The sequence below is a fragment of the Sus scrofa genome, chromosome 2, assembly GCF_054392235.1.
Source record: "Sus scrofa isolate SSC_HxYL_T2T_F1_AM1 chromosome 2, Sscrofa_HxYL_maternal_Yorkshire_Landrace_v2.0, whole genome shotgun sequence".
Taxonomy (NCBI): Eukaryota; Metazoa; Chordata; class Mammalia; order Artiodactyla; family Suidae; genus Sus; species Sus scrofa.
In genome coordinates, this window is record NC_139384.1 from 157,837,872 (window position 1) to 157,864,808 (window position 26,937).

The 26,937-nt window shown below is 45.1% G+C and overlaps 1 protein-coding gene across 1 annotated transcript; it reads right to left on the reverse strand.

The window, feature by feature from the left end:
* Positions 1–37: 37 nt before the first annotated feature.
* On the reverse strand, positions 38–24,307 carry PLAC8L1 (PLAC8 like 1). The gene is made up of 4 exons (XM_003124067.5): positions 24,068–24,307; positions 14,905–15,041; positions 1,831–1,967; positions 38–295 (listed from the first exon to the last, which is right to left on the reverse strand). The coding sequence occupies exons 1-4, from the start codon at positions 24,187–24,189 to the stop codon at positions 155–157; spliced, it is 537 nt and encodes a 178-aa protein (XP_003124115.1). The 5' UTR covers positions 24,190–24,307; the 3' UTR covers positions 38–154.
* Positions 24,308–26,937: the final 2,630 nt, after the last annotated feature.

A 26,937-nucleotide genomic window follows, 5' to 3' on the forward strand; every position in this document is an offset into this window, starting at 1 on the left:
GAGTGCGTGTGAAAAAGGGACACCAGTATATGCAGTAGTGGAAAATCATTTATTTTCATAGCTATTTCAGTGAAAACTGAGAAACAATCTCTCTATGAAGAGAGACTTGAGAGGAAGGGGCAGCGGGGTGAAGAGGAGGGGCTTTCTGGCTTTGTCAAATCAAGGTTTCCTTGGTCGAACGGGCCGCGTAGATTTCGTAGGTTTGGGAGGTCCTCAGCTTGAGTTCCCTGGCCACCTGGCAGATGGAGAAAGGCCAACAGCAGTGCACGGCCAGCCAGTCCTCGCACAGCGTGCCCTAGGGGAGAGCCGGGTCTCTGTTCTGGCACAATCGCGGAGACGCCACAGTATTACCCAATGGCCTGTCCCATCCACTGCTTCCAAGATCCACCAACACCCTTGGCCATTGCCCAGGGACACAGCTCCACTGGGTCACCAGGTGCCAGGCAGCCCCCTGCTAGTCAGTCCCTGCCATTCAGAGACCCACCTGCAGAGCTTTGCTGCTGAAACCACTCTCACTGACAGAAAAAAGTCTATGTCAACATCTTTTTTTTCCTCTTAGGACTTAATATTTACAATTATTTTATTGACTTCTTTGGAGTGAATAATAAGTACATATGGTCCAAAATTCCCACAGTAAGAAGAGAAAAGAAATAAAAATGAGATTCCCCTTCTATAGCTCTCCCCAGCCACCCAGTTACTTGTCAGGGGGCAACAACTGTTGGCAGTTCTTATATACACTTCCAGATAAAGTCTATGTCTAGGCAACCATACGTACATATATATATATAGTCTTCTTATGTAAATAGTTGCATACTTTTATGCCTTGCTATTTCCCTTCAATTAATAACATATCTTAGGTGAGTTCCCATGTGGCTCAGCAGGTTAAGAATCTGACATAGTGTCCATGAGGATATGGGGTCCATCCCTGGCCCCTCGCAGTGGGTTATGGATCTGGCGTAGCCACAAAGCCGTGGTGTGGGTCACAACTGTGACTTGGCTCTGGGGTTGCTGTGGCTGTGGTGTAGGCCTGCAGCTGCAGCTCCGATTCAACCCCCTAGCCTGGGAATTTCCATATGTATGCCACAGATGCGACCATTAAAAAAAAAAAAAGATATATAGATATAGCTTAGGGATCAATCCACATGAATATATAAAAGGACGCCTTTCTAAGAATTGGCCACATTTTAGTAGGTGTGCCATGTCTGTCCTCAAGCTCTCATTGTACCTCGGTCTTGGCTGCGCTGGAAATTGTCCAGCTCTTTGAAGCATCCCCAGGGAACCCCCAAAGTGAGTTCTGTACATGCAGGAGAGGCTGCATTCTAAGTGAGATTATTCCAAGTTTATTCTCCCGATTTGGTGCACTGCCGTCATTTTCTCTTGGTGTAATAAGAGGCAGAGAGACAGAAGTGGCCCATTGACCAATAATCTATGTTCTAATAGGGTCTCCCTATTACAGAGCACGGCGTGGCATTTTGGTTAGTATACATCCTACTAACATATGCAGTCAGAAATTTCTTTCCTTTGCTTTCCCAAAGTCTTCCACTAAGTGTGATGTTTTAACTTTCTCTTAATTTTTTATTTTCTTTTTTGGCTGCGCCAACGGTTTGTGGAAGTTCCTGGGCCAGGAGTCAAACACATGGCACAACAGCTACCCAAGCTGCTGCAGTGACCATGCCAGATGCTTAATCCGCTGCACCACAAGACAACTCCAAGTGTGGTGTTTTTAAGCATCTTTGTTCACATCTCTTTTTTCTTTTTTCAATCACAGGTTTGAAAGGCATCCTGGTTTTCATACGATCCAGCTTCACCCATACATCCAAACACACTTACCCGTATTTTATGTCTCTCTCTGGTCCCAGTTCTCAGTGCAAAGGTGGACCCAGGTAACAATGGCCAACAAAAACACTCTCCATAATGCCTGGCGATGTCACACTCAAGGCACAGGGGACAAAAGAGACCACAGAAACCTGTCAATAAGCACGCAAAAGCAAGGCAAGAGTTTCAGATGTCCCTGGACTGACTGTATCTCAGAGAGCATCTACAACCCTATGCCACCAATTTAATGCTGCATTGTCCCCCTGTAATCAGGGACTGAGAATGAATAACCAACTCGCAAAACTCAGTGTATGAAAATTGCTGTAACTGAGCCACATCAAAATTGTCTTCTTTTGTTAAACACTGGCAAAGCTGAACTTGCTACAATTCCATTAGCATTCACCACAGTAATTGTTTTTCCTGTCAAGAGAAAAGCATTACATAATTTTTTAAAGTTGAAATATAACTGTTGCTTCTATTATGTTCATCTAATTTCAATATTTAAAATAGACACAGTATTGATATATTTGAATAGCAGGCATCTTTTTCTATAAAAATTCTTGAAAGCTCTTTCAGGTACACTGATTCTGCCTGTTATTCTTTTCTTTTCTTTCTTTTCTTTTTTTTTTTTTTTTTTTTCGGTCTTTTTGGCATTTCTTGGGCCACTCCCATGGCATATGGAGGTTCCCAGGCTAGGGGTCTAATCGGAGCTGTAGCCACCGGCCTACACCAGAGCCACAGCAACTCAGGATCCGAGCTGCGTCTGCAACACACACCACAGCTCACGGCAACGCCGGATCCTTAACCCACTGAGCAAGGGCAGGAATCGAACCCGCAACCTCAGGTTTCTAGTTGGATTCGTTAACCACTGCGCCATGACGGGAACTCCTCTTTTCTTTCTTTCTTTCTTTCTTTGGCCAGGCCCACAGCATGCAGGAGTTCCTGGGCCAGGGATCCAATTCGCACAACAGTGGTAATACCAGATCCTTGACAACAAGACACCAGGGAACTCCCTGATTTTCTTATCAAGACTTTATTCTGCTTCTCAGGCCAGAAGCTTACTCTAATGTTTCTCAGTTTCATGAAGCCACTGCCATCCACCAGTTTTAATCTGTAAACTAGTGGAGGCTTGGTTCCTTGAACATCAACTGTAAACACTCTGTCATTCATTCATTCATCTCTAACTACCGATATTGTTTAATACACATCCTGTACAAACCATCTAACACGGAAGTTCTGTTACAAGTACGTTTTGGGTCACAGATCCTTTTGAGAATATGGGAATAACTATGAACTTGCTCCTAAAGGGGAAAGAAAAACACAAATTTGTCCATGAATTTCACAGGGTTCAAGATCATTGGACTACAGCTTAAGAACCGCTGGTATATGATAAGATGTTATGTTACTGCAAAAGATAACAACCTTGATGAATACAAATAATTTGAACTCTGAAGTGGCAGAAAAAATACCTAGTCATAACCTTTAAAATGTACTCAATAAATACGTTATTGAGGGAGTTCCCATCATGGTGCAGTGGAAACGAATCCGACTAGGAACCACGAGATTGCAGGTTCGATCCCTGGCCTCATTCAGTGGGTCAAGGATCCGGCGTTGCCGTGAGCCGTGGTGTAGGTCGCAGACACGGCTTGGATCTGGCATTGCTACGGCTGTGGTGTAGACCGGTGGCTGCAGCTCCGATTAGACCCCTAGCCTGGGAACCTCCATATGCCATGGGTATGGCCCTAAAAAGACAAAATACATACATATATATATATGTTATTGAGGCATAATATATACACAAGAAAATGCACTGATCATACATGTTTCGTTGGATGAGTTTTGGCAATCATATCCACCCAAGTAACCAAACGCCTAAACACTGCCATCACCCCATGGAGTTCCCTGGCACCCCTTCCCAGACAATCCCAATCCTCCCCCCACCACACCAGACGCAGCCGCTATTCTGATTTCTATTCCCAAGATGAATTTTACCTGCTCTTGGACTTCACATAAATAGAGTCATGTTTACTCTGTAACTGACCTCTTCTGCTCAACATTATGTTTCTTGAGAGTCATCTAAGTGGTTCCTGCAGTTTGTTTTTATTGATTAGCATTCCACTGTATAGATGCCCTACAAATAGCTTATCCGTGCTCCCATTGGTTATTCCACTTTTTGCTATAATGAATAAGTACTATGAACATTCATACACAATTCTTTAGGTGGACAAACATTTTCATTTCACTTGGGTGGATTCCTGGAAGTAGAACTGCTGCTTCCAGGACATGGGGGGTAACGGTACGTTTAATTTTACCAGAAACTGTTGTCCAAAGGGCTTGTACCACTTTAGCCTCCCACCAGCAATGGATAAGAGTTTACCAGCATTTACTATTGTCAGTCTTCTGTCTTTCATCCATTCTAATGGGTGTGAAATGGGAGTGATTCTAGCCTCCTTGTGCACTAGACGTCAATCTCACCTACGGTGTCACCGATACACGAGACGAATTTCCTGTCAGAGACCTGTCTCTACCACCTCATCCCTCCCCCGTCCTCAGCAGGGGAGGGTGCAGAGTCCCGCTCCCAAAGTCAGGAACAAAGAGGTCAAAATCTGGGAGTGCTGATTTACCTTTGACCCTCGAAGGGACAGGCCTGGACTCAGGACTTCCTCAGTTTCGCGAAGGCCCTGAGGACTGGAGGGGAGGACAAGGGGCAGCCGACCTGAGGGACAGAGTCCACTTTATCGGGAGTCACGATAAATGCTGAATCAGGTACTGCAGACATCACCTGGCCCAGAGCAAACACTCAACTCAAACTGGGGTAAGTCTGGCATGTTTCGTCCCACATTTTTTTTCTTTTTATGGCCACACCTTTGGCATAAGGAAGTTCCCAGGCTAGGGGTGGGATTTCAGCTGCAGCTGAGCCCTATGTCACAGCCACGGCAACACCAGATCTGAGCTGCCATCTGCAACCTTCACGCCAGATCCTTAACCTACTGAGTGAGGCCAGGGATTCAACCTGCATCCTCATGGAAACAATGCCAGGCCCTTAACCCACTGAGCCACAATTGGAACTCCTCGTCCCATCTTTTAAAAAAATCATTACTCCTAGCCAGATAAGCAGGTCCCACCCAGTACTGACAACTACTATGAATGGGTCAGAGGACAGCAAATGGCCTATGACCTTGCAGCAAGTGCATAAGGGTCAGCCTTGAATTAGAGGATTTTGAAATCATGGCACATAAAACTCAATCAAAACAGATTTTATGCATGAATTACAAAATACTGTAGTGTATACCCCTGAAAATAAAAAATTATTCAAACATTGCATAATTATAAAGCTGGCAAGCTAAGGGAAAAATAAATTGTGTTTACACAACTGCCTGAGCTACACCACTTCAACTGGCAAAGAGAAATGTACACCCTCCACAAAAAGTGTATCATAAAGAAGCTTTTGTTTTGGGCACCCGAACTCTGGTACCTTATTTTTATGACTCATATGTCTTTTTAAATAACACATGCTGTTAGCTTTATTTTTAATCCTTTCCATCATATATCCACGTTACCTAAGTGTTCGTTATGAGACACTACTAGATACTGAAAGAAACATAACCAAAATTCAATTCCTCAGGACTCAGGTCAGATATGATTTAAAAAAAAAATCAGGAGTTCCTGTCGTGGCGCAGTGGTTAACGAATCCGACTAGGAACCATAAGGTTGCGGGTTCGGTCCCTGCCCTTGCTCAGTGGGTTAACGATCCGGCGTTGCCGTGAGCTGTGGTGTAGGTTGCAGATGTGGCTTGGATACCGCGTTGCTGTGGCTCTGGTGTAGGCCGGTGGCTACAGCTCCAATTAGACCCCTAGCCTGGGAATCTCCATATGCCGCGAGAGCGGCCGAAGAAATAGCAAAAAGACAAAAAAAAAAAAAAAACATGAGAGCCAGTTTTATTATATAATAGCTAATATTTATACAGATACCACCACAAGCCGAGTCCTACTAAAAGTACTTTGCATTTATGAAGTCATTTAATTCTCACAACAGTCCTATAAAACCAAGCCACATCCATGGAATGTGGAAGTCTCCAGGCCAGAACTGGAACCCAGGCCACAGCAATGACCAGAGCCACTGCACTGACAATGCCGGATACTTAACCCACCATGCCACAAGGGAATTCCTAAAAAGTACTCTTATTAGGCCGCATTTGCAGATGAGCAAACTAATGGCCAGAGGATTTAAGCCATTTGTCCGAGTTCACACATGTATTAGTAAGAGGCAGAGGCCAGATGTAAACTTAAGTCATCTGGCTCCAAGGTCTTTATTGCATGTAACACAGATGCCCAAATGTTCTCATGTTTCAGGTATTTATCTAGTAAGCAACTGTGGAGTTGTGTGTTCCAAGACACTGTCCTTACGACCCCTGGTTGGTACTTACTTCTGTGGGACAGTCCAAAATCATGCACCTTCTTTAAGAAAGATCCTTGGGTCAGGTGTCCTGGTGCAGGGGGAGAAACACCGCCAGCTCACAGCTCAACAAGAGACGCACAAGGGGAAGCTGATGGAACCCTTTGCCTTAAGGAGTCTCTAGGGGGAAATTTTGCTACATATATCACAGACCATGAGTAAGCATCCAGAATACACAAAGAATTTGTAAAAATCAATAGATAAAGGATTAAACAAAAGAAGAAAACAGGCATAAAACATGAACCGGTAATTCACTGAAGAAGAAATACAAATGGCCAGTAAAACATGAAAAGTTGCTCAGTGTCATTTGTTACTAGGAAAATGCACATTAAGACAATCAGAAACCAGTTATTACTGATGAGAATGCCAAATCTTTCTAAGTTTTTAAATATCAAATATTGCAGGGTACCACAGAGAACTAGGTACTCCCTACACCAATGGAAGTGGAAATTGGCACAGTCACTTTGGAAAGCAACTTGGCTGAATCCAGTAAAATTTTAAATACTCTGGGATCCAGTAACTGCACTTATTAGTATCTATTCTGGAGTAATGCTTACACATGCACCTAATGAGCAGGTACAAGGATTTCCACTGCAGCATATTTGCAGCTTCAAAATTAAAACAAGTGTACATTAGTAGACGACGGTATAAATAAACCATAATGGTGTAAATCATACTCGGGAAAAACAAAGAACCCAGTGAAGGACCAGTTAAGTACCAACAGAGCTAAGTCACTTAAGACTCAATTTGAGTTAAAAAAATCAAACTGGGAGTTCCCGTTGTGGCTCATCGGAAATGAACCTGACTCGCATCCATGAGGATGCAGGTTCCATCCCTGGCCTTGCTCGGTGGGTTAAGGATCTGGTGTTGCCATGAGCTGTGGTGTAGGTCGCAGAGGTGGCTCAGATCCTGCGTTGTGGTGGCTATTGTAGGCCAGCAGCTACAGCTTCGATTTGACCCCTAGCCTGGGAACATACATATGCCGTGGGTGTGGCCCTAAAAGGACAAAAAAAAAATCAAATTGCATAATGATATCTACAGCATAATACCATTTATGCTTTGTTCAAAGAGTTACAAAGCAATAGCTTATACTACAAATAGATACATATGTCAATATAGAGAAAAAAGATCTAGAAGAAAACTTTCCAACTTCATTTCATAAAAGAAGGACATGGTTCTCTTTCCTATGTTTCATTTTTTTAATAAAATGAACATATTCATAGTTATTTTGAAGTAAAAAATATACATGCAAGTATAGGTAAATGTACATGTATACGCACATGTATTAATATATACTATAAAATAATACATAGAAATATATCTGTATATATACTATTTTTAAAAAAAAGATGCTCAGGCTCAAAAGGAATCTACGCCGTCAATTCAGCCTCTTCCTCTTACACCCACAGGCCAGGTGGTCATATCACCCACACACTAAAAGTTTCTGGCCTGTTATCCGAGGTGAGCTCCACCTTCACGCCTGGAATGGGGTTCATTATTCATCCCTCTAAGTCTCAGGGGAGTTGAGCTAAAAAGAAGAAGCCCACATAGCACGAGTGTGTGCAGCCTGGGAGCAGAAGTAGGAGAGGTGGGTGGAAACTGCGGTAAGGCACACTTCAGATCAATTATCGCAAGAAGGCAGGACCACCTAACAGTAAGAGAGGCTCAAAAAAGGAAGGGGGCAGGCTCATAGCTGTGGGTGGGAGTGTCAGCTGGTACAACTCCAGACGGAGAGCCACTCGGCCACCTCTATCGGGATTTAAATCAGTACATACTATCTGACCAGTAGGTCTACTCCTCAGCAATTATCCAACAGATAACTCAGGTACATGCCAAATGGCATCTACATGAGAATATTCACAAAGCACTGGTTTGAACAGCAAAGTCTAGAAACCTCATAAAAGTCTACTAATAAGAATATTTAAAGAAATAAATTACGGTACATTAATAAAAAATAAATAAATTCCATTCACACAATGGAATCTATGCAGCAATGTAAAATATTAGCTCTGAGAGTTCCCTTATGGGCAGTGGGTTAAGGATCTGGCATTGTCACTGCAGCAGCTGGGGTCAGTCCTTGGCCTGGGAACTTCCACATGCTGTGAGTGCAACAACAACAAAAAACAAACAAACAAACAAACCCTTAAATATTAGCTCCAGAGGGAGTTCCCCTCGTGGCGCAGCGGAAACGAATCCGACGAGGAACCATAAGGTTGCAGGTTCAATAACTGGCCTCGCTCAGTGGGTTAGGGACCCAGCATTGCCACGAGCTGCAGTGTAGGTCACAGACACGGCTCGGATCTGGCATTGCTGTGGCTGTGGCATAGGCCGGCAGCAACAGCTCTGATTTGACCCCTAGCCTAGGAATCTCCATATGCCGCAGGTGCGGCCCAAAATAAAGGGCAAAAGACAAAAAAATACATTAGCCCCAGAAACGCTGATATGGTCTGATCACCTATATTGTTAAACTAGAACAAAACAAAGATGCACAACTGTGTGTGTTTACAATTCTTTGTCAATTATATATATCACATATACAGCAAAAAATCTGGAGAAATAGATACCAAAATATTAACAATGGTTATTTCTTTTTTTTCTTTTTTTTTTTTTTTTTGTCTTTTGTCTTTTGTTGTTGTTGCTATTTCTTGGGCCGCTCCCGCGGCATATGGAGGTTCCCAGGCTAGGGGTCTCATCGGAGCTGTAGCCACCAGCCTACGCCAGAGCCACAGCAACACGGGATCCGAGCCACGTCTGCAACCTACACCACAGCTCACGGCAACGCCGGATCCTTAACCCACTGAGCAAGGGCAGGGACCGAACCCGCAACCTCATGGTTCCTAGTGGGATTCGTTAACCACTGCGCCACGACAGGAGCTCCCAACAATGGTTATTTCTGACATCTGGGATTACAGGATACTGCTTCTTCTTCTATAGCCTTCTGTATTTTTTTACAATGATTATGATACTTTTACAATAAAAACATTAATCTATTTTCATAATCTTTTATATCATTACAAACATATAGACTATATTGGGGCTCAGGTAAGAGTGGTAGCCTCCAGGGAGAACTGGGAGCAGGAGAGCAAAGATGGGGTTTCTGCTTTTTATGTACCAACAGTAGGTACTTTAGAATTTTGCATTATGTGCCTGGTAACCTATTCAAAACCACTGAGCTGGCTCTGAGGGAGAGGAGCCCTCTGGCCTAGAAATGTTCAAAAAGCCAAGGTTGTCAGGTCCTTGCCTGGCCTGCTGCAGAGGAGATTTAGACAAGCTGGTGAGGGGCCAGACCAGCTGCCCCCAGTAGCCCTTCTGACTCTGAGGCTTGGTAATTGCTTCACTGAAGTGCAGGAAGGAAGGACGAATACAGGTTAAAATGTATTCATAGACATGTCATTCAGGAAACATCTGTAAGCACCTCCTATCTGTCAGGTGCTCTGCTGGGCAAGACCAGTGAGCATCACCAGTGGTCCGGGCTTTCAGACAGTCGACAGTTTACCCAAGACACAATTCAGGGAGACAAATCCCCATGTGAGGCCTTTCCACGCCTCTTCCTCTTCCAGAAAACCACCGAAATTCCTGGCCTGCTTCACCCTACCCATCTTGGGCACCTGAGGGTCCCTCATCCACACAAAGCTTTACTGCCCGGTGCTCGGACGCCTCACAGGGAAGGTGGTTGGTTCTTTTCCACCTTCCAGGTATCCGCTCAGGCGGTTCCTCGGAGAGGCCGCCTTTACCCTGCCCCCATCATCTCCTTTCAAAACTTCCTGCTTATTTCCTCCCCGGCACTGACCACCACTGCGATTATTCTATTTGCTTATTGCCAATCTCCTCTCAGAAGCCCTCTCTGTCTTATTCACTATTGTGTCTGTGACACCTATCACACAGGTAGGAATTACAAACCAAGGTTGATGACAGCTTCCACATCAACCTGGTCGTCGTCACAGACACCCCCAGCTGGAGCAACCAGCCTTTTGCCCACAAGGCCACTTTACAGCCACGTGTTTCACCTTGGCGTCGCCTTCACACAGGAGCTTTCAGGAGCCACATCTTCAAAGGACTCAGAAGCACCCATTTTCTAATCCCAGCGCAGTGTGAATTCATATGAAAGTGCAGAGGTGGGACGAGGGAGGCAGTTTTTAAAATAGAATTACAATTACATGAAGAAGCAAAATGTCAAAAATAAATGGAAATCACCGCTATTCATAATGTACCCTTTGCTTAATGGATGACAAATTGTAGCAATAATTCTCCACATTGAATGGAAAACTATCCCAGGATGGGAATTTAACATGAAACAGTCATCCGACATGAAATGAAGGTTTGTTTCCAAGTTTGTCACAACTATTGTCACAATGATTCGCTTGAAATGAAACTTTGTGGATGAAGTAGCCCTTTTAAACAAGGAAGGAAAAAACCCAAGACTCACAGCACTCATGCTCCAGCCTCGTCCTGGGAGTCATGGCACAGATAATGAGTATAAAGTGATTTGGGGAGTTCCCGTCGTGGTGCACCGGAAACAAATCCAAATAGGAACCATGAGGTGGCAGGTTCGATCCCTGGCCTCACTCGGTGGGTTAAGGATCCAGCGTTGCCATGAGCTTTGGTGTAGGTCACAGATGTAGCTCGGATCTGGCATTGCTATGGCTCTGGCGTAGGCCGACAGCTATGGCTGATTCGACCCCTAGCCTGGGAACCTCCAAATGCTGCAGGTGCGGTTCTAAAAGGACAAAAAAGACAAAAAATAAAAAAATAAAAGTGATTTTTCCTTTACATTTTCTTCTGAGACAATTAGCTTAGAGATACTAAGAGCAGCCGTAAAACAGAGGCCCGCCCAGGGGACAACAGTCAGGACTCAGGACACTTGAGATGACTGGTTCTGTACACCCCTGGCCTCTCCTCCAGGGACCACGGCTGTGAGGCACACAAGTATTCTCCACTTGTTCTTCCTTCTTCCCTGGCCCAGAATGGGCTCCAGGTGGACAACCAGGGCATCCCCAGAAGACCCAGTGTGGCTGGTCTCCTGAACACTGACAGGGGTGGGCACAGAGCTAAGCAGAGCAACAGTGTTTAAGGCAGGGAGGTGGCAAGGAGTGGTCCTTTGTGTGATCAGCTTCTGAGGTACTCTTGGGATCGGGCAGTAGCCAGTCTGTCTCCCGACTCTACTCTGCTACATGCTGAAAGATTAAAAATGATAGCAACAAACATATTAATCCCTAAGATATATGAAGTGCATTGTTACCTATCTGCTGGGGCTTTTGTGGTAAAACACCCAACAGTAAACTTAGGAAATTATTCTTTCACTACTGTGGGCAAGACTGAGAGAACTGTCCTTCAAAACACCCTGGCCTGGCCAAGGAGCAGCCATGACCCAGGCTAGACAAACTGGGCTCCACTGCTGAAACATCAGTTCTCAGACAGGAAAACAAAAGGATAAACATATTTGGAGTTGACCAGATTGTCAGCTAGCTCCTGAAAATGCATCCTGTCCCTTCTAAGCTTAGCTTTTTCTTGATTTTATGAGCTATCCCATAGCCTTCTAATGAAATCCAGTGTTTGCTGGCTTCTTAGTTTCCTAGGGCTGCCATAACAAAAAATACCCCAAACTGGGCATCTTAAAACAATAAAAAAAATGTTTTCTCACTGGGGAATTCTGGAGGCTAGAAGCCTGAAATCAATGTGTTGGTGGGGTTCCTCCTTCTGGAATCTCTAGGGGAATGTCTGTTCCATGTCTCTCCAAATTTTGGTGATTGCTGGCAATCCTTGCCATTTCTTGCCTTCTGGATGTATTACTCTAATCTGTGCCTGTCTTCACATGGCCATCTTTTCTGTGTGTTTATGGCCGAATCTCCCTCTTCTGATAAGAACAACTTTAGCTTTCATAGTTCCCATATAGCTCAGTGGGTTAAGGATCTGGGGTTGCCACAGCGGGGGCGTAAGTCACAGATGTGGCTTGGGTCCACTGTGGCCCATGGCTGTGGAGTAGGCCTGCAGCTGCAGCTCTGACTTGACGCCGAGCCCAGGAAATTCCATGTGCCACAGGTGCAGCCATACAGGCCATAAAAAGAAAAAAGGGAACAACATATGCTGGACTGGCCCATCCTAATCCAGTATAACCTCTTGTAACTTGACAACAATGCAAAGACCCTATTTCCAAATAAGGTCACATTCAGAGGCTCCAGGTGGATGTGAATTTTGAGGGGACACTACTTAACCCAGTATATCATGCAACCAAAAAACGCTGATCCAATTATGTTCCAAACCAGTGTTTCAGAGTGGGCTCTGTGCATTTTCTGCTTTAATCACGACAGTCCTTAAAGGGGGCACCTTTATTTACCCTCCTTTTAGAAGGGGAAAAGGAAGACTGAGCATTTGTTCAAGGGCAAATGGCCAGTAAGAGGCAGAGTTCAGATTCAAGGCAAGATCTATTTCCAACACACATGTGTTCTCCTAAGCACCACGTTACATTCCAAGCCTTGTCCTACTTGGAATGCCTTGATGGCTACCCCCCAACCCACAACTATAAGCTATGAAAGGAAATCTGTCCACTTCCCAACCTGGGCCTAGGTCTCCACATCCCCACATGGCGCTTCTGCCGTTTCTGTGCCTCAGTTCTGGGTGATAACCAAAGCCAAGGTCTCCAGAGGAGAACCAGGAAGAATCCTGAGGGAATCAGAGAACAGCCACCAAAACTGTCCGGTTAGAAGTCCACAGAGAAGGACTGGCAGGAGGAGACCTTCTGAGCTCTGGGTCACACAAGCCAAGGGATCGTGCTGGAGGGCAGGGTGTGACGCCGGGCAGTCTCTTCACTGGGAGGCCCAGGCAAACAGGGAAGGCCCGGGCATGGATGCTCCAAGCACCAAAATCTATTGTCAGAGCTTTCGCCGCAGCAAGACTCTCTGCTGAATGAAGACTCGGATCAGGTAACAGCCCAGAGCCCTCTGGGTGATGCACACGACAAGGCTCTGGACAAATTCGGATCTTCCCAGAGCCTCCAAAGGCGGGGAAAGCCATGTTCTTCCCAAACGTTAGAGCCAGGGTCCACTGAACCTAAGAGACCGGTCCTCATCCATCAGAAAGGACCCTCACACACCCACAAAAGATTCTGCGACAGAGGTGGTCCCCAGGGCAAGAACATCAGGTCCTGGAAGAGGATACGGACACGCGGTACCAGAGATGGGTCAGAATGTCCTAAGGTGAGAGCAGAATCGATGTGCTTCGAGCGTCAGTCCCAGGAGACTATCACGCTGCTAGCAGGTGGTGAGGGTACCTCCTTATAGCCAAACCAGTGTCGGAAAATACACTGTCGCAAAGGCGACATCCTTCTATGACTGGTCTTATCATTATACGGGTACTACACTTTCCTCACAGAAATACTACAGATAAGGAAAAAGAGAAATTATTCATCAATGTGCCAGCTGGAGATAGCTGCTGTAAACATTTGTATTTGTAGCCTTCCAGGTATTTTTCTAAATATGCCCCCTTAAATGGTGGCTAATGTGCATAGTTTCACAATCTGCTTCTTTTTTTTTTTTTGTCTTTTTCTGGGGCCGCACCTGCACCATATGGAGGTTCCCAGGCTAAGGGTCTAACTGGAGCTACAGCCATCGGCCTACGCCACAGGCACAGCCATGCAGGATCCGAGCCATGTCTGCAACCTACACCACAGCTCATGGCAACGCTGGATCCTTAACCCACGGAGCGAGGCCAGGGATCGAAACCCGCAACCTCACGGTTCCTCGTTGGATTCGTTTCCACTGCGCCACAACAGGAACCCCCCACATCTGCTTCTTTAACTTCAAAATATATCTAGAACATATTTGCATCCCAGTAAGTATTACTCCACAGCATGACTTTTCATGACTGTATAATAATTCATTGTATAGATGCCTCCACTGAACGTTAGGTTGTTCCAAACTGTTGCTATAATAACCAGTGCTGCAAAATTTAATGTTGCTGCTGATATTTGTACATGATTCATTTCCTCAGACTAAATGCCTACACACGTAATTACTGGGTCAAAAGCTACATAACACTTGAGGTTCTTTTTATGCATATTACTAACCATTCTCCAGGAAGCTGGTACCAATTTATACTCCCACCAGGTGCCAAGGGAGCCCGTGCTGGGCATCTTTGCCTACGGTGGATCTTGGCATTAGAAAAAATCTTTGAAGTCACCACTTATTCTATAAAAACATCCACATCCCTGAAAAGCAAGATTCTTCTTGCCATTGAGTGCTTTTAAATCACTGAAGGATCAGGCTTCTTTGTTTTGTTTCATTTGTTTGTTTCTTTCTGGGGGTTTGTTTTTGTTTTTTTATTTTTGCTTTTTAGGGCTGCACCCACAGCATATTTAAGTTCCCAGGCTAGGGGTAGAATCGGAGCTTTAGCTACCAGCCTACTCCACAGCCACAGCAATGCCAGATCCCCCAATCCACTGAGCAAAGCCAGAGATCAAACCCACATCCTCATGGACACTAGTCAGATTTGTTTCCGCTGCACCACAATGGGAACTCCCAGTCTAGTTATTTTGAAACCATTTAATTTCTGTCCTTGTGCCTGATGTAGCTTTTCTACCCAGTGATGTCTTAGGAAAGAAAATGGCAAAAGAGAACTTAAAGGAAGAGGAAAACATACAAATTCTCCTATCTCTGCAGACACTGAAGAGGCCGGTGCTCCAGTCTCCGCCAGTCTGGACAACTGCTGTGATTGTGGTCCTGCCACTGGCTCCCCGGACAGGCTGCTTCACCACAGCCTGGGCTGAGGCATGGCTCCTAGGGAGTCAAGAATGGTGATTAACTTGGAAGCAAAGAAGAGGATTCAGAAGGATAATCATGCAGCCAGCACAGACTGATAAAGAGATAGGGACCCAGTGATGCCACGTGGTTCTTACACCATAGCCCAAGTTGACCTCACCATCTCCTTACTCCTCCATCGTAACTTCTCCTCTGATTTTTGTGCCCCATTTCTGTTAATGACATTATTATTCCAGGTCCTGTCACTCAAACCTAATGTCCAGGCTACTTCTCCAGTGTTTTTTAGTGTTTCCTAATAGTTACGCTTACAAATTTGGAAGCAAGAGGCTGTGGTTCAAACCGGAGCATGCCACTTCCTGGATGCTTGACCTTGGTTAAGTAGCTTAATCTCGCTGCTGCGTTTATTCAGATCTAAGATGAAAAGACTACTTCACAGGGCTGTCACATCCACTGAAGGACATATAATTAGTTTACTGTGCCCAGAGCATGTGTAACAAGGTGATCTTGAATCAGGCTATTCCCCATGGATTTTGAACCTTTGTTGAAACGACAGCTAAGGGATTGAATTGAGCAGGCAGATCTAAGTCTGGACGAGGCTACTGAAGTTGAACAGGCAGTATTATATAAGTGAACAGCCCAGGCTTTAGAATACGTCTTAATATCCAACTACCAGTATGATTGTCCTAGTGCAGACACAAAGCACAACTTTCATTTGATTTTTCCCTGAAGGGCATAGATATTCTACTTACCCGTTCTGAAACAGAAATGCAGGCCCCGGGGACGGGCTTCAAAAGTGAGGGAGAAAAACTTCCTTCTCTTTCTGGGGTTGAAAATTACCTCTGCCTGAACTCCTATCCTGGGGATCCCTGGAGTGAGTCCTCTAGTGAAGGGTTTGCTGTGATCTGGCTTTAGGGAAAGCACAGGTCCAGAGTGGGACAGAGGGGCCCCAGAGTGGGCCTACACACAGTAGTAGCTGTTCTGTTTTGTGCTTCTCTTTTAGCAAGCTTCATTAAGAGTTCGCATCTGATCCCTGGTGTGTTATGAAGAATTAGGAGCCTATCTCATACAAGAGAAAATAAACAAGAGACAGAAGAGTCTCTTCCTGTAACAGCTGTTGTTAGAGTAAGAATCACCAAAGTCCAGCATCCAGGATACAAAACCTAGAGGCCAGAGAAGACCACTCCTGAGTATCCTTAAGGAAACACTCTGGGGGCATCTCAGAAACAGCGTGGGAGCCCTTTGAGAATCTCTGGTTTGGGACAATAAATACAATGGGATTACATGTTATCATAATATGGGGTGCTCTGTTCTTAGTGCTAAGATCCATACTCCTTCATTCACCAATACTGCCCAAGTCCACACCTTCCCAAGTTTGACGGCAGATTAGCTTCTTAAAAACACAAATTCTCAAATAGGAGGAGACAGGATGGTGGAGTAGAGGGACTCGAGTTCATCTCTCACAAAAACACCAAAATCACAACTAACTGCTGAATAGCCATCAACAAAAAAGTCTGGAACCTACCAAAAAAGATATTCTACATCCAAAGACAAAGAAGGAGCCACAACAAGACACTAGGAGGGGCACATTCACAATACAATCAAGTTTCATACCCATTAGGTGGGTGGCCCACAAACTGGAAAATAATTCTGTCACAGAGGTTTTCCCACAGGAGTGAGAGCTGTGAGTCCCTGGTCAGTCAGGTGCCCCAGCCTGTAGTCGAGCATCAGATGGAGCCCCTGGAGCATTTGGCTTTGAAGGCCAGTGGGGCTTGAGGGCAGGAGCCCCATGGCACTGGGGAAACAGGAGCTCTTCTGGAGGCACACACAAGGCCTCATGTGCACTGGGGCCCAGGGAAGCAGCAGTGACTTCGTGGGGCAGATCTACCTGCTAGTCTTGGAGGATCTCCTAGGGAGACGGGGGTGGGGCAGCTCACTGTGGGAATAAGGGGACTGATGGCATGAGTTCTCCTGAAGGCTGCCATTTCGACATCAAGACCTGGCCTCACCTAACACTCTGTAGGCTCCAGTGTTGGAACGTCTCAGACCAAACAACCAACAGGGTGAGAACACAGCTTCCTGAGCCCACAGAGACCTTGAAACACACACCTTGACATGGCCCTGCTCACCAGAGGGACCAAACCCAGCTCCACCCACCAGGGAGCCTACAAAAGCCCATAAACCAATCTCACCCACCAAGGGGCAGACATCTGAGGCAAGAGGAACTACAACCCTGCAGCCTGTAGAAAGGAGAACACATACCCAGAAAGTCAGATGAAATGAGACAGCAGAGGAAATATGTTCCAGATGAAGAAACAAGATAAAATCCCAGAAGAACAACTAAGCGAAGTGGAGACAGGCAATCTACCTTAAAAAGAATTCAGGGAGTTTCCCTTGTGGCTTAGCAGGAACAAACCTGACCGAAATCCATGAGGACACTGATTCAATCCCTGGCCCCACTCAGGGGGTTAAGGATCCTGCATTGCTGTGAGCTGTGGTATAGGTCACAGTTGTGGCTTGGATCTGGCATTGCTGTGGCTGTGGCTGTGGCCCTAGCGCAGGAATTTCCATATGCTGCAGGAGTGGCCCTAAAAAAAAAAAAAAAATGACTTCAGAGTAATGATAATAAAGACAATCCAAGATCTCAGAAAAAAATGGAAGCACAGACTGGTAAGATACAAGAAATGTGTAACACAGAGCTAGAAGATTTAAAGAACAGAGTTGAACAATACAATAACTGAAATGAAAAATACACTAGAAGACATCAATAGTAGAATAAATGAGGCAGAAGAATGGATAAGTGAGCTGGAAAAGAGAATAGTAGAAATCACTGCCATGGAACAGAATAAAGAAAAAAGAATGAAAAGAAATGAGGACAGTTTAAGAGACGTCTGGGACAACATTAAATGCCCCAATATTTGCATTATAGGGGTCCCAGAAGGAGAAGAGAAAAAGGGCCTAAGGAAATATTTGAAGAGAAAATAGCTGAAAACTTCCCCAAGATGGGAAAGGCAATAGTCACCCAAGTCCAGGAAGCTCGGAGAGCCCTGTGCAGGATAAAGCCAGGGAGGAACACACCAAGACACATAATAATCAAACTGACAAAAATAAAGACAGAGAGAAAATATTAAAAGCAACAAAGGAGAAGAAAAAACATACACAGTCCCCACTAGGTTATCAGCTGATTTTTCAGCAGAAACTCTGCAGACCAGAAGGGAGTAGGGAAAAACCTACAACAACCAGGAATACTCTACCCAGCAAGGCGCTCATTCAGATTCAATGGAGCAATCGAAAGCTTTATAGACAGGCAAAGGCTAGGCGAATTCAGCACCTCCAAAGCAGCTTTACAACAAATGCTAAAGGAACTTCTCTAGGTGGAAAAGAAAAGGCCACAACTAGAAACAAGAAAATTACAAACGGGAAAGCTCACTGGTAAAGGCAATTATAGGTAGGAAATCGTGCACACACAAATGTGATAGCCAAACAAGCAGTCATGGAGAGCACAGACGCAGGATATCGGAAATGCACTCGAAACTAAGAAACCAGCAACTTAACACAATTCTGTGTGTGTGTAAATACATACACATAGATATGTATATATGTGTGTGAGTATGTATATATATATATGTATATGTGTGTGTGTGTATAAAGGCTGCTATATCAAAACCTCATGGTAACCACAAACCAAAAATCTACATACACAAAAAAAAGGAATCCAAGTACAATACTAAAGATTGTCATCATCGGAGTTCCCGTCGTGGCGCAGTGGTTAACGAATCCGACTAGGAACCATGAGGTTGCGGGTTCGGTCCCTGCCCTTGCTCAGTGGGTTAACGATCCGGCGTTGCCGTGAGCTGTGGTGTAGGTTGCAGACACGGCTCGGATCCTGCGTCGCTGTGGCTCTGGCGTAGGCTGGTGGCTCCAGCTCCGATTCAGCCCCTAGCCTGGGAACCTCCATATGCCGCGGGAGCGGCCCAAGAAATAGCAACGACAACAACAACAACAAAAGACAAAAGACAAAAAAGACAAAAAAAAAAAAAAAAAAAAAAAAAGATTGTCATCAAGGAGTTCCCACTGTGGCACAAGGGTTTATGATCCAGCTTATCTCTGTAGAGGCACCATTTTGACCCCTGGCTCAGCACAGTGGGTTAAGAAGATCTGGCACTGGAGTTTCCAGTGTGGTGCAACGGGATCAGAGGCATCTCTGAAGTCCTGGGCCACAGGTTCAATCCTCAGCTGGCACAGTGGGTTAAGTATCCAGCATGGCTGTAACTTCAGCATAGGTCACAACTGTGGCTCAGATGTGATCTTTGATCCAGAAACTCCACCTATCACAGGACAGCCAAAAAAGGGGGAAAAAAAGGGAAGAAGGTACAGTGTAGCTACAACTGTCGTGTAGGTCACAGCTCCAAACTGGATTGGATGCCCAGCCCAGGAAATTCCACATGCCATGGGAGTGGCCAAAAAAAAAGTCATCAAAGGAGTTCTCCAGTGGTCTAGTGGCTGGGATTCAGCACTTTCACCACTGCAGCCCAGGTTCAATCCCTGGTCTGGGAATTGAGAGCTCATATCAAGCTGCTGCATGCTAATAAACAAACAAACCAATCAATAAAGTCACCAAATCACAAGAAACATAAAAGAGGAAGGGAAGAAAAAAGACAAAAACAACAAAATAAAAAACAAATTGCCAAGCTTCACCAGGGATGAGGCATAGAAATCAGTGTTGGGGAGTTCCCATCATGGCGCAGTGGTTAACGAATCCGACTAGGAACCATGAGGTTGCGGGTTCGGTCCCTGCCCTTGCTCAGTGGGTTAACGATCCGGCGTTGCCGTGGGCTGTGGTGTAGGTTGCAGATGCGGCTCGGATCCTGCGTTGCTGTGGCTCTGGCGTAGGCCAGCGGCTACAGCTCCGATTAGACCCCTAGCCTGGGGACCTCCATAGGCCCAAAGAAATAGCAAAAAGACAAAAAAAAAAAAAAAAATCAGTGTTGGTAACCAAGTACCCAAGTAATCCCACAACAGCTTCCCTACTGCAAAGCGGTGATGCCACTGTGACAGACGGCAAGGAAAGGAGCTGGAAGGGAAGAGGATGCTTGGAACACAGACAACATGGCACCAGGAGCCTCCCAGCCAACAGCTTAAGGGCTGCACCTGAACCTGGAAGAGCAGTTAGAGGTGGAAGCCCCTGTCTAGAAGTGTGAATTGGAGCTGAGACATCCCATCCTCTTACCCATTTGGTATTTGACAATGCTTAGGGTCTACCAAGATTTTCAAGAGCCTACAAAAGTGTTTCAGACCCGAGAAAAGTACTGGCTACAAAATATAAAAACTGGAGTTCCCATCATGGCTCAATGGTTAACGAATCTGACTAGGAACCATGAGGTTGCAGGTTTGATCCCTGGCCTTGCTCAGTGGATTAAGGATCCAGCATTGCTGTGAGCTGTGGTGTAGGATGCAGACGCGGCTCGGATTCCGCGTTGCTGTGGCTCTGGCATAGGCCGGTGGCTACAGCTCTGATTGGACCCTTAGCCTGGGACCCTCCATATGCTGCAGGAGTGGCCCAAGAAATGGCAAAAAGACCAAAAAGACCAAGGGGAAAAAAAAAAGAAAAAAAAAAAATATATATATTACAAAGTGGAGTTCCTGTCGTGGCTCAGTGGTTAACGACCCTGACTACTATTCATGAAGACGCAGGTTGGATCCCTGGCCTCACTCAGTGGGTTATGGATCTGGCGCTGTGGCTGTGGTGTAGACCAGTGGCTATAGCTCCAATTCGACCCCTAGCCTGGGAACCTCCACATGCCGCAGGTGCAGCTCTAAAAAGACAAAAAGACACACACACACACAAACCATCCAAAGTAGAAATAAGTTAATGCTCAATTAAATGCAAAAATCTAGCATTTTATCTATCTTATTCATTGCCAAAATTGGAGTTCACACATTTTTTTCTTAACATTTGAAAACAATTTATAATTCTCTCATCTTGCCAAAAAACAAATCCCAGGAATGAATGATTGCTGAGATGCATCAGCCAATCATAAATCAAACTAATTGCTCACAGCCGAATAATTTCAAAGCAAAATTATTTTTTAAAAAAAACCTTTCACTTATTCTACAGAAAAAAATAAGGATATAGCATATGGTACGTGTACTTTTCTTTTTTTTTTTTTTTGCCCTTTTTCTAGGGCCGCTACTGCAGCATACGGAGGTTCCCAGGCTAGGAGTCTAATGGGAGCTGTAGCCACCGGCCTACGCCAGAGCCACAGCAACGCAGGATCCGAGCCGCGTCAGCAACCTACACCACAGCTCACAGCAACGCCGGATCCTTAACCCACTGAGCAAGGCCACAGATCGAACCCGCAACCTCATAGTTCCTGGTCAGATTCATTAACCACTGCGCCACAACGGGAACTTCCATGGTATGTGTACATTTTATTACATTTACTATGATGTGGGCTAGGGCCTCCTGTTACGGACTGAATTGTGTCCCCCCAAATTCACATTTTGGAGATTTAGTCCCCAGTGTGACTGTATTTACAGACAGTGCTTTGAGGAGGAAATTAAGATTAAACACGGAATAGAGGTGGGATCCCCATCCCGTAAGACTGTTGGCCTTAGAAGAAGAGGAAAGGCCATGCAAGCACACAGCCAGAGTCAGGAAGAGTCCTCACCAGAACCCAACCATGCTGGCACCTTGACCTTGGACTCCAGCCTCCAGAACCGTGAGAAAATATAAATATCTGTTCTTCAAACTACTCTGTCTATGGTATTTGTTAGGGAAGTCTGAGCAGACTAAGCCACCTATCAAGATTTCAAATTGGCCCTGAAGAGACTACCTCTCTATTTCTCTTGTCTCCTCTACTTCCATGTGAACTCCTTGAGGTCAGGGGGCACATGCTGCTTCTCCCTGTATCCCCAGAGTCCAGCTCATTCCTTGAAACCTAGTGGGTGCATAACATTTGCGTTATTAGCTTAAAGTGAATTTACGTTATCTCTTCTGCTATATTTGAATTCTCTTCAAAACTAACTATAAATTATGTGACCTTAACTGTGTTTCATTCTCTATTAAAGGCACAACTCTCAGGTATGAAGCGATTACATGAAACCATCAGGAGTTTTTACTGAGAGTAGCCTAAAAATTTCCTACACTCTCCACACCACCCAAGGCATTTACCTCTCAACGTGATCTCTCCCGGCTGGGACTTCCATTATTACACAAAGATCTTCCAATGATTTCGGTAAAGGAATTTCTTAGGGCTGAGCCCCTAGATTAGATTTCCCCCAAAATGCACTTATAGCTTGGATCCCTAGATTAGGATCTTCTGCTTCTATCTCAGCATTATCTCTGTAACACTTCACATTATGGCAAAGAAGCCTGTCCTCTACCTATTCCCAATCAAATAACTTAGAGGATAGCTTTTCCCTGGTAAGAAACAGTTTTCTGTGTGTTTACCTAACTTTGAACTCAAGAACTGTTTTGTTTTCCTTCCTTAATCCTCTGATAAATCTTTGATGATTTTCATATCAAAATATTTGAATTGATAAAATGATTGAATTGACTAAAAATTTCAGTTCAAAATTATATAGTTCATGTATTGAAATTAAAATAAGAAGTTACCCTTCACTGCGTACCTGCCATGTGCCAGGCACTTTCTAGTTCCTTTAAGAACTGAATAACAAAAAAAAGGACAAAAGACAAAAAAAAAAAAAAAAAGATTTCTGGGAAAAAAAAAAAAAAGAACTGAGTAACTATTCAGGGGCTGCTACAGGTTTAAGACTAAAGTGGCTACTGCAGCTTCCAGCATAGCTTTTAGCTCTGTCTATTCCCCTAGACAGGCAGAATCTTATACAGCCATTAACAGGAATGATTTGGAAGCAGTGGGTGAAGCTGATGGTCACAGTTTCTCAGCCAGGGCAGCTATCCACTTACCAACAAATTCAGCAAGTTCTTCATTCAGTGAAAACAGGGTAGAGCTTAGACTGAGGCCCCCTGAAGTTCAAATGTGGCTCAGCTGCATTCTAGTTGTTTGACCTTGGAAAACACAACTTGTCCCAATCCTCAGCTTCAGTCACCTCTTCCACAAAATTGGATTTAAAATATCCTACCTCCTCAGCTGCCCTGAGGATTAAGCAAGATCATATACTTGGCATAGAGTAGGCACGCAGTTGACAGCAGCTATTATTATTTAACTTGAGAATCTGTTAAATATGCCAGGGCATCCTGTACCTTCTTCTGAGAAATAAAGAACAGAGGAAGGAGCTTGGGGGGGGTTTCTCAGTTGTCACATGTGCTACTCAAATATGTTACAATTCAGTCAGGGTGACATTCTTCCCAGTTTGCTCTGGACAAAGGATTTTCCCAAGATGGAAAATTTCCAGCGCTAAAATCAGGACAGTCCCAGGCAAACCAAGAGGATCACAACCCAAAAGACAGAAGCAGAGGCGTCAACTGGTGGGAGGAAGGAGGCTGGCTTCCTCCTACAGAGCGACAGTATTGGGAGATGCATGAGATACAGAGGTGCCTCCTGTTCAGTCTCACTCTAACCTTCACCTCTTCTAGCAGCTTAACACACTCCCCCTGCACGTCCCCACACACTCAGTGCTTCCGCCCGGGGGGTTTTAAGTCACTCTCTTCCTTAATCAAACCTGCAGCCCTAAGAGTTCTTTTTGTCTTCCGCTGAGGCCTCTTTGATTATTTCAGACTCTTAACTGAAGCCAAAACCCTTGCGTTTTTATTTCAAAAAGGGGAGACATTATCGGCAGCCACCAGAAATAAAATGACACTTGTCAGAGTTCAACATTTCAAGTGAAGAATAAAGAGACACCCTTTCACCCAAGTCAGCTCTTCTTTTTACACCAGCCAAGCAAGGCCAGAAGGAACTAACAGTTGCCCCCGTTTCAAGTACACATGGGAGAAGAGAGCATCTACTTTCTTCCTGAGCCCAGTTTTCCTCTTCCTGACTCCTTATAAAGAGACTGATTGGATATTCCAACCAAAGAGCAAAAGCGGGGCGCAGGGTGGGGGTGGGAAGCACCCTACTCCATACCTCAAGTTGGAAACCAAATGTTCGTCTTCAGGGGACATGAGCGAAAGCAACAGAGGAGAGCCTGTGCTGAGAAAGGAAACGTCCTCCGGAAACCTAGAGAAGCAATTTCCAAACCAACTCATAGGTAACAGGGGTTTCTTTGTCACTTGGGATTTTCTCTCCCCTCTGACGATAAGCGGATCCCAAACTGAGGTTTGGTCCCAAGTGAAACATCACCAGACCGTTGCCTTGATACTCTGGAATCTGAGGTCACAAGCGTAACCGACACACATCGCAGTTCCTTAAGGACATGCACACACCTAACTGGGGCCACGGCCACTTCGACTCGTCTAAGGGAGATGCTACTGAAGATATGCTGTAAGTTAAGCGAAAAGAAAACTTCTCTTCGGTGTAAAAATCCCGTTAAGAGACAACTCCAGCAAACAGTTATCTAGGTAAGTGTCCCCTGACTTTTCTGAGGGGACTGAAGAGGCTGCAGATCTCCACCAGCCTCGTTGCTCAGCAGTAGGAGCCTCTCGTCCTCCCCAAGGCTGCTGGTCCAATTCAGCAAGCAGACATGCATCCCACAAATAACCTGAGAGCAGAGACAGAAAGAAAGGCCTTTCAGCCCAGATACCATCGGTGAAACCACCTAATGAAAGGTGGTTTCCTAAAGTCGGAGCTGCGCTGAGCTGTCCCAAGCCTCGAAGACTTTTAGGATGCCTAGAAATCTACTTTTCCATGGACTTCATTGAGCACGCCAGCAAAGTGGTACTGCTGCTTCCCTGCAGAGCCCATATGAAATCTAGGGACCAAATGGAGCTTGGCTACGGACTGCCTCCCTACTGCTCGGAGTCTTCAGGGTCTCAGGAGCCTGTGAAGTATACCTTCAGAGCACGCCTCACAGACACAAGGACACCAGAAACAACGAGAAAATGTCCCCAGAGGACCAAACTTAAAGCAAACTGCACATTGAGGGGAGGAGTCTGCCCCCATACTTACATGTTACATTAGAAAGATAACAGGGGAGTTCCCGTCGTGGCGCAGTGGTTAACGAATCCGACTAGGAACCATGAGGTTGCGGGTTCGGTCCCTGCCCTTGCTCAGTGGGTTAACGATCCGGCGTTGCCGTGAGCTGTGGTGTAGGTTGCAGACGCGGCTCGGATCCCGCGTTGCTGTGGCTCTGGTGTAGGCCGGTGGCTACAGCTCCGATTCGAGCCCTAGCCTGGGAACCTCCATATGCCGCGGGAGCGGCCCAAAGAAATAGCAAAAAGACAAAAAAAAAAACAACAACAAAAAAGAAAGATAACAGGAGGAAACTGCCAACTATACCATATATTCTTCTTATCAGACCCCTAGAGAGTGGCTGCTTTGGGCTCTGAACTTCAAAGCATTTATGTGAGGTTGTTACCAAAATCCTCTATGCTACCTCCCAAATCAAGATCCTCCAGACACAGCTTGATAATAACAAGTAATTGCCTTCCCGCACAAGCTTCTGGGCAACGCTCACTGTCTCAACTGCAAGGATGCTTCCTACAAGGACAGCCATGCTTCCTCTACTTACCGCTCTCTTCCAACTGCTTTAATAGTGTCTGAAACACAATAAGCACTGAATAATCTGTTGAACAAATGTGCTCTACATGAAAATTCAAATTTGTAAGAATATCAAGAAGTGACCACTAGCTTTGCAAAAACATTTACATTGATTCCTCTGAAGAATAAGCAACCATTGCACATGTAAGATGATTCTCTAATTTTTTTTTCTTTTTTTTTTTGTCTTTTTAGGGCCACAACCATGGCACAGAATGGTTCCCGGGCTAGGGGTTGAATCAGAGCTGCAGCTGCTGGCCTATGCCACAACCAACAGCAACGCTGGACCCAAGCCACATCTGCTACCTACACCAAAGCTCACAGCCACACCAGATCCTTTAACCCACTGAGTGAGGCCAGGGATCAAACCGGAATCCTCATGGATGCTAATCGGATTCTTAATGCACTAAGCTGCAACAGGACTCCTGATTCCGTATTTTAAAATTTCATTTGTCCCAACTTTTCTAATCAGACATCTACTGTCTGAAGTGACCCATCAATCCACAAGCCATACAGCTCTTTCACCTGAAGATAAATGAAGAGAAAGAAGAAAAAGGAACATTCTTCTTTATAGAAAAATAACAACTATTTATGGGAAAGAAATGGTAATTGGAACCCAGTCCCCCTAAAACAGAGTTCCCCTGTCGAGTTTATGATTAACCCCTCTATCCAAAACTTTATCTTCTTTCTTGTCCTGTCTCTCTTCCTCTCAGGATTAAGAAGGATTAAAGAAAAGGGGAGACTGAAATTGAAGAGAGCCCTCTCAAGTACAGGTCCCCTGTTTCTTATTTGTAGAAAAAGGCTTTCGTCTCCTAAGCCTCCCGTGTTCCAAAGAGCAGATCCAGGCAGCTGCAAATTAGGGAATCAAGAGAAAACAAAAATAAAGGAAAAGTAAACAGTTCAGCAATACAACAGTCCTAGCTCCTCCTCAAGGGATATACGTAACAACCTGTCACACATCTGAGTTGTTCTGCAGAAACCAAGACCTCAACCTGGTAATGTTTGCTGAGCCCAGGCGCACAGTCCTCAGACTGCCTGCAACTAGAAGGCGGATGATTCAGATTCCCAAAACATTAGCCTGGTCCCTCACCACCAACCAATCAGAAGAAAGTCCATGAGCTGTAACCCTCACCCCAAATGCTGTCTTTAAAAACCCTCCTGGAAAGCCACCTGGGGGTTCTGGTCTTCTGAGCACAAGCTGCCTGTTCATTAGCCTTGTTTGGAACCCTACAAATAAATGCTGTACTTTCTCTCACCACAACCCAGTGTCAGTAGATTGGCTTTGCTGAGGAGCAGGCAAA

Bases quoted from the DNA above. Each gene is read 5' to 3' on its own strand.
- PLAC8L1 (XM_003124067.5), bottom strand. From the start codon at position 24,189: ATGAGTTGGTTTGGAAATTGCTTCTCTAGGTTTCCGGAGGACGTTTCC. The intron at 15,042-24,067 runs GTATGGAGTAGG...TTGACTCCCTAG, and splicing joins CATTTGGTTTCCAACTTGAG to GAGCCATGCCTCAGCCCAGG. The intron at 296-1,830 runs GTAAGTGTGTTT...GCTCTCCCCTAG, and splicing joins GAGAGAGACATAAAATACGG to GGCACGCTGTGCGAGGACTG.